This window comes from Lycorma delicatula, chromosome 10 (assembly GCF_047948215.1).
Source record: "Lycorma delicatula isolate Av1 chromosome 10, ASM4794821v1, whole genome shotgun sequence".
In the NCBI taxonomy this organism is placed as follows: domain Eukaryota; kingdom Metazoa; phylum Arthropoda; class Insecta; order Hemiptera; family Fulgoridae; genus Lycorma; species Lycorma delicatula.
The window spans coordinates 25,422,698-25,439,497 of record NC_134464.1 but is presented as its reverse complement, the minus strand read 5'-3'; the positions used below and the strand labels follow the sequence as shown (position 1 = coordinate 25,439,497).

At 27.9% G+C, this 16,800-nt stretch overlaps 1 protein-coding gene across 1 annotated transcript in view; it reads left to right on the top strand.

The window, feature by feature from the left end:
* cnk (connector enhancer of ksr) overlaps positions 1-16,800 on the top strand; it is a 90,669-nt gene that overhangs the window by 52,709 nt on the left and 21,160 nt on the right. Inside the window, 3 exon segments of the mRNA XM_075377798.1 lie at positions 7,451-7,633; positions 14,103-14,272; positions 15,991-16,224. Of these exon segments, the coding sequence (XP_075233913.1) occupies positions 7,451-7,633; positions 14,103-14,272; positions 15,991-16,224 (587 nt within the window).

Here is a 16,800-nt window from a genome sequence, read left to right as displayed (position 1 = left end):
ATAATTATTAATAAATAAATATATTTAAATAAAAAATAAAAAAATTGTATGTATATGAAGTCAGATTCAAACCGATGTATGCATAGTTACAGATCTGACATGTTCTCTCTTATACCATGTATCTACTTGAGTGACGTGAAACAAAATTAATGTTTAAACTAATATAAAATGCTAAGGAAATTTTTAGGGCCATTTTTCCTGGGTGTAATTGAATATTGCATGTTAGTATTTTGTGATGAAGACATCTAAACAGTGTACTAATCTCATACGCAATATGGTTCAAATCTGTGTCCCGAAGCCCGTGTCTTCCCCTTGATAGCTACAGTAATATGGATATTAGGTGCCTTATGCAGATCAAAGGTCACTACAGTTATTTTCTTTCAGAATTATCATTAACATTAAGGATGATCTTAGTATATTAGAATAATGTTATTTCCAAAGCCTATCTTGTTTTTTAAACATTAAGCCTTCATAAATGCCTATTTATTTAAAGATTCCTTGCACTTAATTTATTTAATTAGTAATAAAGGTACTTTAACTCTATCCTAATATTTCAGGTAAGATTGTTGAGTTAATAATTGCATAAATATTTGATGTTAATAAAAGCTAATATTTTAGCAGTTGTGTAACTGTCCACTTTATTAAAGATTGGAGGATCATATCTCAGTTTTCTTGAAATTTTAAATATTTTATTGCATTTTTTTGATATGAAATGTTTTCCTAAAATATACAGAAATTTTTTTTTCTTAAGCTTATACACTCAACTACTAGCTCCTTTGTATCTATCTTTTTCTAAAACTGAAATTTTCTTTATCTAAAATAACATTCTTGTTCTGTTTATCTGCTATCTATCACACTTGAGTATTTTCTTTATTAAATATATGCTTAAATAACTCAATTAAATACTTTACTTCACATGATAATTCACACTTCATATGCACCAAGTAATCAAAGCTCCATAATATCTACTGATACATTATGCAGTCTTACTACAGACTTAGCCTAGATTCATTGCAACATATTTTATAGTTTATTTTACTTACTTTATTATTGATTTCATTGTCCTTTTCTGATGCCTGTTATTGTAACATGTGGTTCTACTTCTGTTTGAGTTCCTTAATTTGTTGACGTATTATACATTAATTTTTGTGTATATTGTATACTTTTTATTATGTCTCATTATTTTTATTACAAATAACTTAACTAACATCAAATACAGATAACAGAATTTCCAGAAAATTGTCTTGTTCAATTATACTTAGTCCAGATATGATTATCAGTTTGACTTCAGAATGTTAAATTAACAAATTTTAATAAACTAAGTTCATTTATGATAATATTCCTTCTGATTTTTTAAGTTTATTTTTTTTAAATTTATACTGCATCATGCTCCATGCTGCTTCATTAATATTGTATAGAGAAGAGGCTGTCTTATCCTTTTACTGATTCATTTGACAGTCAGGAAGATCGTGATGCTTTATAATGTGTGCTTTTATCTCAATTGGTCAAATTCTGGTATTGAAGGATATCTCATACATCTCTACTTCTCTCGCCGTCCTTCTTATGAATAGCTGTTGATGATGACTTAAACAAAAACTTTTACTGTAAGTTTGGTTTTTGGACCTTTTTTAAGTTCTTATTATTTCTAACAAAAATATTTTTTTTGTATAAAAATTTCATATGCTTTTTAAACTTATAATATGTGTGTGTGTGTGTGTGTGTGTGTGTGTGTGTGTGTGCGCGCACGCATATGTGCAGCCACCTTCTTTTTTTATATTTGCTAGTAGCTCTTTTTTACCAGATAAGTGTGTGATATTGTAATGTGCTTTTTTAGCTTATGGCATAATGTTGCTTGTAACTGTATGTGCAGGAGTCAAGCCTTACCTTTTGTTTGCTGTTCCCACTCCTTACGGTTACCTTAATAAATACGTAATTAAAAACCTATTGTATTTCTTTTCCTAATGCACCTGGTCTATGATTCTTTAGTGTTTTCTGTGACACTGAATGCAGATGTAGTAGCTTATAGAAGAAAATCAATCATTCAAAACAATTTGTTATATGATAACTTGTGACTAATATATGTGGTTTTGTTTTATTAATTATTTGTTTACTGTAATTATTAAAATGATGCATTGTATTGTAATTTCCTCAGAATTTAAATCATTAGTAACTAATCATAAAGAAATTTTAATCCTATCAATATCAGTTTTTGTAATCATTATAATAAGAATCACAATAGGATTATTTACATATGTATTCATCTTAACAAGACACCTATGTTGTTGGCTTTATCATGTTGATGAATTATACTTTTTGACAGAACTTGGACATTTCCTTTCTATTGCAGATTATAGTTTTATTTCCTAGTTTGTCATAATAGTACTCATTGTTTATTGTACTTTGTTCTTTAAAATAATGCAATTAGTTGGACCTTTGTAGTCTTAAAACATGTTAACATCTTTTTACCAGGACGCATAGGTTTTGAAATTTTTCCTGGCGGGTGAATTCAAATATTTCCACAACATACTCTGGTGTTTGGATTGCAGTTCAAAATGATGAATCCAAATATCATCACAAGTTGTTATGCGCTTTTAAAAAAACCATTACCTCCCACTAAAAGTTGTTTTGCAAGTTCCATACAAATATGAATTCAGGTGTCTGTGATTTTGATTCAGTGTCTTGAGCTCATTTTGTTGTAATTCAGCTTTTTTATCATTTACAATGAAATAGAGAAGACCAGTACTCGCACTACAAATTTCACCATTTTCTTACATTTTTATGTTTTTTTTTTTTTTTTTGGCACAAAACTGACGAATTGACAAAGCTGAGTGTGCAGGCGCATTGTTGTGGTAAAGAAACCATGATTTTTCTAGCCAAAACTCTGGTCTTTTTTTCCGGATTTTTTCACGTAACCATTGTGAAATTCCTTGATAGTATGCATGGGTTCAGTGTTTCACCTTAAGGCAAGAATTCAAAATAAATAATTCCATTATAATTTAAAAAAAAAACAGAGAGCATCACTCTGACATTGGGTTGAGATTGATGTGCTTTGTTGGAGCGTGAAGATCCTTTGCAAATTCATTGTGTTGATTGAACTTTTTTCTCAGGGTCATAGCTGGGTAAACCCAACTTTCATCTACCATTATGAATTTTTGCATGATTATTTCATTGACATCGACTTGTTCACGAAGATGCCGACATCATTCCAATTATGTCATCAAACAAGGAACAAACTTTGCTGCAGCTCAATGCATGTTCAATTTTTCAGTCAAAATGTCATGGCAAAGTCCAGCTGAGATGCTAATCTCTTCTACAAGTTTCTCTTACAGTGAGTCGGCGATTTGCACGCACCAAATCATTGATTTTCTGAATGTGGTTGTCATCAGTTGAAGTCGAAGGCGTTCCTGGTCGAGGATCATCTTCAGTTCACTGACAACTACTTTTTAATCGTGAAAACCATTTGTAACATTGCGTACATACAACCCAGAGGATTATCTCCATAAGCTTGGTTCAAAAGTTGAAACTTTTCTGTGAAAGTTTTCCCCAGTTTCATGCAAAATTTTACATTATATAGTTGCTCCCAAAAATCGCTGCTAACACTTAAACACATTGCAATCAAATAACAATAACATGAAAACTAAACAAGATATAAAAAATCCAGGAACATGTGGTTACAGAAAAGTTATGTGGGACACAATGTTGCCAACTGCACGTCACTAAATATCTCTGGCGCATAATTAAAAATGTTTGGTTATTCTCTGAACAGACCTTATGTGCAAAGAGATGCAGCCAAGATATGACTCCATCAACCAATTTGTTTGAGATCTCCAAATCCTAACTTTTATACAGAAGTCATTATAATTTAATGAATAATGGCCCAGATAATCTCTAATGTTAAAACTAGTAGTCACTGATATTAATATGTATTATGCCTTTTTTTTTTTAATAGTATATACTACTGTACCACAACTGTAAGGGAGAGTAAAAAGGGGATAGTACATAATTTTAGATTCTCTGAGTCACATAGTTTAGTGTTGGATTTCTGTATGTTAAAATCTTTTATCAGGTTATTCAGCATTAAAATGTTGAAGAATCATAGATATTGGTTAGTTGATTCCAAAGATAATATGTATTTTATTTTTTTAAACAAATCTTAGATCATTAAAGAAACATTGGATGGATCAAAGAAACTTATTCTAATAAGTAATATTGCTACCATAATATAAAATTTTATGAGTACCACCACCTCCACCACTACATAAATAATACCAAAATACAAATTGTTTAATATAATTTAATATAGCTAGCTTTGTTTTATGGGAAAGGAATGAACCTGATTTAAAACATAAAAAAATTAATGATATTTGATTCAGCTTCATTAATACTGATTGTTTGGTGGAGTGGTAGCATTTTTATTTTGATGCATCCATAATGTTCTGGGTTCAAATCTCAGTCAGTTTTTTGGCATCTTTTTGTACATTACAAACATTATGTATCATTTCCCCATGTTCAAGTTTTGAGCTTGTGGTAAGATAGTTGCAAAAAAAATTTATATATATATATATATATATATATATATATATATATATATATATAAACTTTGAATTTTCAATGGAATTAATGTTGAAAGAAGCATGCTTACATTACTTTTCTCCATTTTTAACTTGACTTCTAATGATATGTTTTTATATTTTGTAAATTAAAATTTGATGAATTATCCTCTCAGTAAAATAATTTCATGTCTAACATATTACTGACATGATAACATGATAAACTACTACATTTTAATTTTTATTGTTCATCTTAGCAATTTAGAGTAAATAAAGAACTTGTTTTTTGAGTTATTTTGCAGTGTTAGTAAAAAAAAAAAATAATTTTACTTCTTTTAACAAACTATGTAACTTATCTAATAAAAAATTCTTATTATTAATATGATTAATTAATAAATGTCATTATTATGACTACTGTATTAATAAAAATTATATTTCTACATTTTGCTGATGATTATAATATTGTATTCTAAACATTTTATATATATAATGTAAAAGAAAAATTTATCTTTCATTATTCAATTTTTTTTTAATTTATTAATTTGTGTATTTTCTTTTAGAAAAGAAAATGATAAAAAAATCTTAAAGTTTGTTTAGTTAAGTATGTAAAAAGTTCAGACATTCAACCCTGTTTTATGATTATGACAACCTGCTGTAACACATTGTTACAGCAATTAAAAATTATCCCATCCCACGATTAAGTTTGAAAGTTTTTCTTATGTATAAGAATAACTTCCTGTAGTTGGAAACATTTTTTAAATTTCAAATTGATAGATGATACTGTTCATTTTAATTTCAAAAACTGTTCAACTGATTTTAGTGATTCTTTTGACAGTGGTTTTGTGAACTTTGAGATGATTTCACGTACAAATTTATCCAAATAACTGAGCAGGAAAGCTTTTAAGAGGGCATGTTGTATTGTACAGCATCATATTTCACTATTCTTTGAGTTACTATTTAAATCACATTCTGCAAAAGATGGCTTTATTAAGTAGTTATTGATATTATTTTCCGATTTGGCAGAATCATAGCATCTTTGCTTTTCATTCAGTTTGTTGTGTGATTGATCTGATAGCATTTTTCATATATTATTTCATTATTAAAAAAAATATATAGTTATAATAGAAAAAACAATTTTGAGAGCTGTAAAGGAATAACTTATTGTTATCTTAAGAAGGTTTTTTGAGATTCAGTGTCTACTGTTTGCTTAATTGTGGATTTTTTAACCCGTAAAGATTGCTAATAAAAACTGCTGTAAAATATTTGTTGATGTCAGTGGATGATGCTGAAATAAGATATAATTATTTTTTTATATCCATGAATCAGAAGTAGTATGTAGTATTTTGAAGATATTTGTTAATTAATTTAACTAGATAATGTTAATTTACCTTTCTTGTTAAATTTATGATCATAAATCATTTTCTCTTAATTAGACCATGAAATGAAACATTAAAGAGTACCTTTTTTTCTTTTTGCTTGTAATATGTATAATGAAGTTGCATATATTCATTAAAAACCTTGATTTAAATAATTATTTTTCACATTTTTTAAAAAGAATGTTACATTCATTGTTAAAATTTTCAGTTTATAACCATAACTAAGTGTTTATAATTAGTAGTATATGTTTTATTTACATTATTATTATTTTCCAATTTTTGTTCATTTTTAAGTAATTGTAAAAAAAGCTTTCCTTAAACTATATTAATTTTTGAGGTGGTAAATGTCAGCTTTTTTAATTTTAATAAGTAACCAGCTATTAACCTGGCCTTGCCCTGGCAGCTGTGGATTATCCATTAACTATTTTGGTTATGATAACCAGCTCTGAGTTTTTGTAATAAACTCTTTGTAAGTTCCTAATTCATTTCCAGTTTTAATGTTCCCTTTTCATTTAAAATGGAGAAAGGAGAGACAATACTACAGCTTTAAAACTGAATGAATCCGAAGTTTCTAATCTTTGTTATGATACAAGGTTTAATCAGTTTCAAAGTCTGCATTAACAGTATTTAGTTGGAATGTAATTTGTTTACTTTGTTAGTAGAGATTTTTCTTAATCTGATCATTTTACATAAAATTATTGATTGATTTTGTTCTATATTTCTGTCTGTTACTTTTTGAGTACCCAGAGAATATTTAAAATGGTAATTGTGGAATATCCATTTTTAACCATTTTGAAATTACTGATAACCAGCTCTGAGTTTCTGTTTGAAGTACATAATTCCTCAGATAGCATAGTTTTTAGATAGATTTAATAATGGATTGTTTATTTTTATTTATTACTACTGAACTGAGTTATATGGTTTCTCAGATCACATTCATCATCTTATTTTATTATTTTTTTCACTGTCTTCAGTATTATAGATTTGAGAATTTTGTGTATATAAATTCAGATGAGTATGAACAGCTAATGTTTCATCATGTTGATTAAAAATAAAAAAACACAGTTTCTCAGTTTTTATTTTTATTAAAATATCTTCTTTTTTATTTTTATAAATCCTATATCTGCACGTCTTGTTTTAATCCTTAATATAGTTTGTCTTTAGGCTGTTCCCAGTGCATTTTACATTTTTTATTGCCTTTTTCTGGTGTTTTTTTGTTTGCATGGAGTGGTAAAGTTTTACTTTAGGGAGGTGAAGGTAAGCAAAAAAAGTTATATTTTTAATTAAATGTATATACGCATTTATATGTATATTTTATTAATAATTACTGTTTATGTAATTGTTAACAAAATTTTAAGATTATGAACTGTACTAAGAAATAAAGGACAGATGAGTAGTATTGTTATTGTTAAAATAAGTTGAATTAAAATTAAATAGAAGCAAATTATACTTGCCTGCTTGTTTACACATCCATACCTGCTTATTATATGTATTACTGACTTGAATTGTATGTTCACTGTACAGGCTTAGTGATGCAGGTGTTGGTGCAGTCGGTACACATAGCAGTTTTGCATCAGATAACAGTAGTAATGGAACACCTGTACGTTCTGCCGTAGCCATACATTCAAGTCATATAATTTCATCATCTCATCATCATAGACCATCTGATATGGCAGATTATAGATTGGCATCTATCACTAAAAACAGGTAACCAAAATAATTCAAGCATGTAAAGTTTTATCAGATCTTAGAGATTTAAAAAAACTCATATGACAGCTATCTTGAAAGTAAAAAAAAAAATAATAATTTTATTTTAAAAATTATTGTATGAAAATATTAGAATAAAACATTTTTTAATAAACCTATATACTTTAATTTACTTTTATATTAAATTTCTGTCAGCATTGAGGTACATTCTTTTTGTTTACTAATGACTTGCCTCAAAATCTTGAGCCATTTGTTTTAACTCTTTACAATTTACATTTACATTTGTTTTAACTGTATCTATATACAATAATAATTATTTAAAAGGAATGGAACATTCTAAGATAGTAGCTCAGAAAATTAATTCACTGAATAGATTGTAACCATCTTAACTTTAAATATGGATAAAACAATTGCATTATGCTTCTTAGATAGATGTTACTTTTCATATCGCATGGATAGAATTCCCATTAGTGATGATGATTATAATATTTCTCTTGTCCACAAAGTAAAATTTCCATGTTTTATTAGATGACAAGTTCTTGTGAAATGATCAAATTAATTTCATTTGTAACAAAACTAAGCTGCACTATTTTATTCTGAAGTGCCTTAATAAAATGCTAAGCTTGTTATCATAATAAAATATACCTACATATATTTCCATATAAAATATAATGTTACCTTTTGGGACTCCTTCAAAAAGTCAGAACGAGTTTTTAAGATAACAAAAATGGGCCACCAGTTCGTTATCTGACATCCATAAGTATGAATTGTATAGATTGATGTTTAAAAAAATAATATATTAACTTATCCTTATGTTTATATTTTTGGATGACATAATCTTTCCTAAAAAGGAATAATCACTTATTCTTAAAAAACTAATATAATAATATCCACCTTTACCAAACTGTTTTCGTATAACTCAACACAATACTTCAGCTTAGATTAAAGGGCCTTATGCTTCTTTTGCCATTTTTTTTATAAATTGCTGAACCATATGAAAAATCTTACTAGCAATTTAAAATAGCCTACAATTAAAAGATTTTATGTCATTGAATTTTTAAATACTAATTAAAAAAAAAGAATTGTCTGCTACTCATTTAAAATTTATTATAATAATCTTTATTCCACAAAATAAACAGAATACAAGTGAAAATAAAATTATTTACAGTTATAAATTCTTAATACATAAGCGTAGTAGACATATAATCAAACAATATAAAATAGAAGTAAAATAATAAAAGCAAACAATTGATACACAATCTTGTGGAACTAGGTACCTCCTGTACTAATAATTATATTGGAGGTTACCATCCAATTATTTTCACTGAGTAAAATAATAAACTAATCATTTATTGAATAATGGTCAAGTGTGCATTTCCAAGTTGGATTTCAAAATTAATTACACGATACAAGTCTTGCGGTACTAAAATTTCAACTAGTGACAAGATTATATATACATATATATAGATTAAATAACTCATAATCATAAATACAGTACAAGAATACAGTCATAAAGTTGAAGATGAAATTAATCCTAGATAAAATTGAAAGAAAAATAAAGATAATAAAAATATGAAACTTTTAGAAACATCGATTCCACCCAGAATTATGGGCCAATCAATTAAAAAACTCTATATCTTCAATTGACAATGACCAATCATAAATTGAGAGTGAAAACCTTTTAGAGTTTTCTATGGATTTAAATCCCTTTGTAAGTGATAAAATGTTTTTGGACCTAAGTATGAATAAAAACATTTAAATAACTCAATTCTTGGCATAGGTCCTACATGCTTCTACATACATAGGTCCTACATGCTTCAGAGCAATATAAACAGATCTAAAAACACTAGTAAGTTCCACCCCATACTTTTACCTTGACTCTACAAAAGCATAATACTTTGATTTCAGAACTCTAACAGGGCAATATTTTTTTAAATAATAGAATTCATTTACACAAACATGTAATTGCTTCTTTAGATTAATAATATCAGCATTCCAGGATAGTCTACTGTCCAAAGTAACGCCCAAGTATTTCACAGATGTAGCATGTGAAATCTCCTCACATGATCTAGCAGTATTCACCTTATATCCCAACAAGTGATATTTAATACTCCCAACATTTTCTGTCATACTTTGCAAATTAATGTTCATGTAATTTGTCTTATTTACATTTAATGAAATTACATTTATCACAAACCACCATCTTATCACCTGTAGGTCAGCCTCCATGTCATTTTTAATTCCAGGCTGAGAGGATGACACATAACAAAGTGCTGCTTTATCTGCAAATACGGTCATGTGCCCTTGAAGGGAGCCTCGACATAAGTCGTTAATATATATATAAGAAACAGCACCGGCCCAAGTACAAGTTCCCCAAGGGTTCCCCAAGGAACTTGGGGAACCCCAAAATTACTTTGCCCCCTAACTAAGTACATTATTGACTCTTGTTGGTATCTACCACTCAAATAAGACTTAAACCAATTATTGCACACGCCTCTAATTCCAGCCGCTCAAAGCTTTTCCATAACTTCTCCCATTCAATTACATCAAATGCCTTTTTTAAATCCAGGAATAAACCTGCTGTCCTGCTGCCATCATTTTTATTATGAATCAATTTAAATTTAAAGATGCGTAATGCATTTTCAGTACTTTTCCCTTTCTAAACCCAAACTGATTTCTCACTAAAAAAAAATGTATAATTTCTAAATAGTTAACTAATTGTTTTTTAATAAGGTTCTCCAATAATTTTGAAAGGACTGGTAGCAACGCAATAGGTGTATAGTTACTTAAAATTTTCCTATCATTACTTTTAAAATTAGGCACTACTGTAGCTTTCTGTATTTAAGAAGTGCATACTCCTGATTCCATACTTAAGTTAAATATATACTTCCATTCTACTTAAATCTTTTACAAATAAATCAGAATTGTTCCTTATATTACTAATATTTTGATGAATTAAATAAAAATGTTTATATCTACTTAGTCAATGTAAAACACAAACTTATTCATCAGAAAAATATATAAACAAAAACACGATAACTTCTCTCCTTTCTAAATAATTCTACAAAGAATCAACATCTTGTAATGACTTATTAAGCAAGAAAACAGTATTTCCTTCGTCTTTCCTATTCAGTATTTTTCCATTTCTTATCCAGAGATATTAGTAATTTTTTTTTTTGTTGATATCATTGGCCGTACCAAAAACTCTTCTTCTTGCAACACTAAGACTCTCATTTATGTAGACCAGAATGTCATCCAGCCTATCCATATGACACATGGAGAGGTTTCTTATGATCTTCCTTTTCTTTATCAATTCATCCTTGTCAGAAGCTGTCACAAATTTCACAAGAATAGGTACTCTTCCTTCAGTATTTCTTCTTTGCACCTGATGACAAACATCAATCTTATTGCTCTCAGTAGGAAAATGAAGAGCCCTACCAACCTCTTCAATAATTGAATACAAATTTTCACCCTCAGATTACAGTATTCTACGTATTTCAATATCATTCCTTCTGGAGTACTGCTCCAAATCTTGACATTTAACCTCAAGCTCTAAATTTTTCTTTTTGAATGACAACACTTCAGTAGTAAGCTCTTCAATCTTTTTGTTACTTTCCCTCAATTGTGCCTCCTGATCATCTAACTTCTTAATAATTGTGCCTATTTGTTCATGACAAAATTAAATTGAACTGCCCAAATTTCTCTCCATTTCTTTTACTAGCTTCCAAAATGCTTAATTAAATTAAATGCATCTTTCAATGTAATGTTTTTTCATCCAAATTTTGTAACATAATACTTAACCTGTTTTTCTTTGAGTATTTTTCACATCTCCAGGTTTTATTTCCTTCTTTTAAAAACTTAACATCCTCCTTGCTCATATTAACACATGAGGCATGTTATATTGAAGAGCAATCACTGCAAACAATTTGAGATAGCTGGCTTCTAGAAGATGTAGACACTGCAAGACATATATTTAAATATAAAATTTCTATTTATAATGACTAAAGTAAATATTACACTTTAAACTCATATAATAGCACAAGCTTATCTTTCCACAACACAACCGAACTGTTCAACTGTTCATAACTAAAAAGTGAAATAATTTACATAATTATGTGCTGAAAATAATTTTCAATAGCAGTTTTGAGTTTTAGATTTTTTTGTTGTATTTTCTTTATATTTAATCTATTTTACATTAATATTACTTCATAGTTTGTATTTAAATAATTAAAATGGACTTCAGTCACATTTATTTTTTATCTTATAATTTTTTTATATTTTGTACAACATGATGTATATAATGTTTACATCTTTATCATGCAACACATTACCCATTAAGTCAGTAAACAACAGAATCATAAAATAATTATTTGGCCATCAACTTGCATCTTGCGATTTAATGATTTTGGTTACACATGATTTTTCTTAGTTATTGGTGATGGTGCATTTAGTGATCAACATTTCATTTATCTCCAGAGCCCATGCATCTTTGCATGCCTTTCATGCATCTAATGATTAAATGAAGCAGTACATTACCTTCTGTTTTCTAATACTATCCCCATTTAAATTTATTTGTGATCTTCATGTTAAAATATGCAGTATCAACAATAATCAGTTTTATTTTACCCTAAATATTGGTGTGTGGTTTTGCCAACAGCTGCTCAGAAAATTAGCTTTAATTCCCAAATGATAATTAATTGATTATTTTAATTTCAACAATAATTCACTTCTTCATGCATATCCATTCTAATATTTTTAAATATTACATCACATATGCACTTTCTGTAATTATCATATTAATACAACGATATGTATGAATTTCCTAACCAGCATTATGTTTGAAACATGATAACCTATTATGTTATCTGTGAATTTCATTTCTTATCACATTTTCAAACTTCAAATGATCTATCACTGTCTGAATTTAACTTTTGACTATAGAATTTTGACAGTAATACACTTTAATCTGGCCTCTGTGGTGTGAGTAATAGCGTCTTGGTCTTTCATTTGGAGGTCCTGGGTTCGAATCCCAGTCAGGCATGGCATTTTCACACACACTACAAATTATTCATCTTATCCTCAGAAGCAATATGTAACGGTGGTCCTGGAGATTGAAAAAAAAAAATAGTATATTTTAAAATTTACAATTGTTTCCATAAATAACTAGTTGGTGCATTAAATGATGAATTATGAAAATTAATTTGAATAAACAGTTTGACATTGGATACCACAGATGTGCTAATCTATACAGAAAGAATTGATGAAATGTTTATTGCTTTCAAGATGGTTCTTGTTTATTAATCCTTTCAATGTACAAATCGTATTTCTTCACATAAAACCTTATAAAGGTACTGATGGTTGGTAATATTACAATTCATTATAGTTGATTGATGTGTTTAAATTACTTTTTGTTTTAGTTACTCCATAAAACACTGCTATTTAACTGTGACTAAAATACGAAAGAAAAAAAAATTTCTGCTTTTAGATAATTGGACTGGTAAAGGTTTTCCTCTATATGATGCTCTATCAGTATCTGTTTTGCTTTATTCTATCTACTGTTATTCCTTCTTGCTCCTAGGTACTATGCATAAACTATTCCATCCAGTGTAATATCTTCCTCCACTGTCCTTTTTCCTTCCAACCATCAATGCTTCTTTATTATTACTGTCATTCACATTTAAAATATATCACGTAGGGTATCTAAATAAACACATGATTATTAAAACACAGGAACACATTTTTGTTAAACAAATGATAATAAAAAGACATCAAGTATTTACAACATGAACTAAAGTGAATAACAATGTACCATTTTCAATAATATTCTTCTCCACTTTTCTCTTAATACTATTCATTGAAAAACATCAAGGATATCATACTTTCTTGCTTCAGTTCTTTTTTTTTTCTCTATTCTGCTTCTTCTTTCTCTATTCTTTATGTTATATCAAACCTGATCATGTTTAATAGTCATTCTCACATGATTTATGGGTTTTGTACATTCCTTATATTCACTATGCTTTCATTGCAAGTTTTGGCAAACTTTCTCATTAATCTTCCTTTTCATTGAATCATAGACTCTCTAAATCAAACAGTTTTACTTCTTTCAGAATATTACTATGTAGTGTTATTCTGTATCTGTTATTACTTTTCTATTTTTTCACACCATTCTGTTCTGTAAAGTCTGGTTCTTTTTAATTTGTTTAGTCCATTGGTTCAGTTGATTGTTTTACCTTTTATTTGTCTCTTCACATGAATAAATTGTCTCCTAACAACATATGAATTGAATTGTCTCTTGTTCACTTCTAATGTTTCATCTATTTTAATGTTTTTTTTTTTTTTTAATTCTGTTCTGATGATGACAAGTTTACACTTATAAGTTTTATCCCCACATCTATCTCAAATCACTGATATTTTATTGCTATGTGTTTATTGATTTTAACTTATGATATCAATATCTGTTTATTTTTAGGCAAAGGGCTGTTGAGGAGCACGATACTACTGGTTTCATAACGTTAGAAGCTCTTATGTTAGCAAGACAGGAAGAAGAACGTAGACAAGCAGCACTAATTAATAGCACTACACCCTCTGTTGTAGTTTCACCTCCTGTACCTCAGCCGCGACTCTCAACATCATCTCAAGGTCTTTTTAAATGTTAAAATCATCAATAATGTATATTATTATTTTATTATTATTATTATTATTATTGAATCATAAATATTTTTTGTCATGAAACTTGCAACAAGTTTTATTATATCAAATGATTCATGGTCACAATGTAAACAAAACAAATGATATGACTACAGTTGTATTGCGGTCATTAATCATAATGACCACAATATAACAATAATTACCATTTATCATTATATTTATTCAAAATTGAAAAAAAAATACGTTAAACAAAAATATAGTCTCTTTTTCTTTTTTTGTATAGCAACATCTAGTGAACAATGATGGAAACCTTCACTTTGTTAATCTATGAAAAATGAAGCATTGCAAAATAGTAGAAAGAAACAGAAAGAGGTTTTTAGTAATTAAGAGAGTGGAAAAGAATAAATACCTTACAGAAATTGGACAGACACTCAGGGAAAGACATTTAGAAATCATAAGACAGTAATAATATGAATATAAGGTGTAAAAGATCTAACTTATCATAAATACATGGCACACAGATATGTTTAGAATTTAATATGTTATCAAAAATAAAAAAAAATTTTAAAGATAATGTTAATTATAACAATATTATTAATATGAAATTAGTGCAGCTGTAGCCTTTATCCTGAAAACAAAATACTTATTATATTAATATTAAATATAAATTTATTGTACTTGATTTGTCTCTTATCTCTCCCCTCCATCCATCTCCTCTCTCTCTCTCTCTCTCTCTCTCTCTCTCTCTCTCTCTCTCTCTCTCTCTCTCTCTCTCTCTATCTCTCTCTCTGTGTGTGTGTGTGTATGTGTGTCCACACAAATGTTATTAAATGTAACTAGTCTACACTTAACACATGTTGAAAGTAGTTACAGCTCCATAAATTATAAGCTACAACATTGTTAAAACTTATATGTATTAAAGCATTAAAAACTGATAGAGGATCAATATTTTAAAGAGTTCAGACTAGGATACATTCCAAGATCACATAACACATTAGCTGCTGAACCAAACTATAGCTAGGATACAAATAAATTTTAAAAAGAAATGGTTGAACAAGGAAATAGTTTGAAACAAAAAGGAAAAGTGTATTTTATGATGAAATCTACCAAAAAATTTGATTTTTAACAAAAATATGTTTGTTAATGCTATTTATAATAAAATAAATAACTAGAAAAATAACCAGCCATAGAAATTAAACAAGGATTAGTATCAATAATCCCTAATCCTAATCAGTAGCTCTTATCAGTCTTAACTGATACTTCAATAATAAAAAGAATTATGAAATAATAGAAAAGATAAATATGATGCTGCAAATTCAAGCAGGTATAAAACTAAAACTAAACAAATAAAAGGAATTTTTAGTTCAATAAAATACATGATCTCTACTTGAAAAATAATTCACTATAAAACTATAACTAAAATAAAATCGTACATAATTTTAAATAAAAGCTTTAATTAGTTAGTTCTAAGGTTATATTAATGGAAGAAAAATATTGTTCAACTTAGAAATACATAAATGACACAGAGAATATAAATAATTGCAAATTATTTGTGAAAATAATTTAATATTTAAATGTTACTAAAATTAAGGTTATTTAATTTTAAGTATTATATTATGGCATTTTAAATTTTGTTTGACTTACTCTTATTTTACATTTATTTGGGTTGAAGATAAAATATAATAAAACTAAAAAATGTTTCAAATTAGGAATGCAGCAAACACAAAGAAGCAACAGTTCCATTTCTTCATCTTCGTCACATGTTTCAACTGATAACCATAACGTGGGCATTAGTCATCAGTTTAGATCATCGGGTAATAATAGTAGTCATTTGAATAGATGTTCGTCTTCTATGACATCTAGAAATATCACTAGTCTTGATAGTAGTGGTTGCAGTAATAATAATTGTCATGGAATTTCACCTAGTTCAGCAGTCATTAAAGGTGAGTTTTTTTTATTTTTTATTTAAGCACCTCTTAATTGGATTTCTTTATTATATCCATTGTCAATACACCTAATACAGTTACAGTGTGGCTAATGAAAGAAAACAACTGGTTTTGAGGTGTTAAAATCTTTTCACCTACAGGTATAAAAAATAATATTTATGCCAAATTAAATCCTCTTCTGTTTTACATTATTTTATTAAAAACTTAAAACAACAAGAAACGCCTTATTTGCATAATTTTGATAGAGATATCTGGGAGGGAGATATCATTATTGATAAGGCCAACTATTACTGAAATAATCAAATAATCAAAAATTTCATGAGCATAAACATAAAATTGAGTATTTTAATATGTTAATTACACATTTTACAGACTATTTTGTCAAAGAATAGAGGTCAGAAAATATTTTTACAAAAAAAAAATCATATATATATATATAAAAGACAAAAGTATAAAAAGTTTACCACCAAGAGTAGAGAATTCAATAATGCTTCTTAGCTTATGCTTGTTATGTAAAAGCACTTTCGAGGGTTTCCCCTCATCATCAGTTAATAAAACATATCCTTTTTTTAA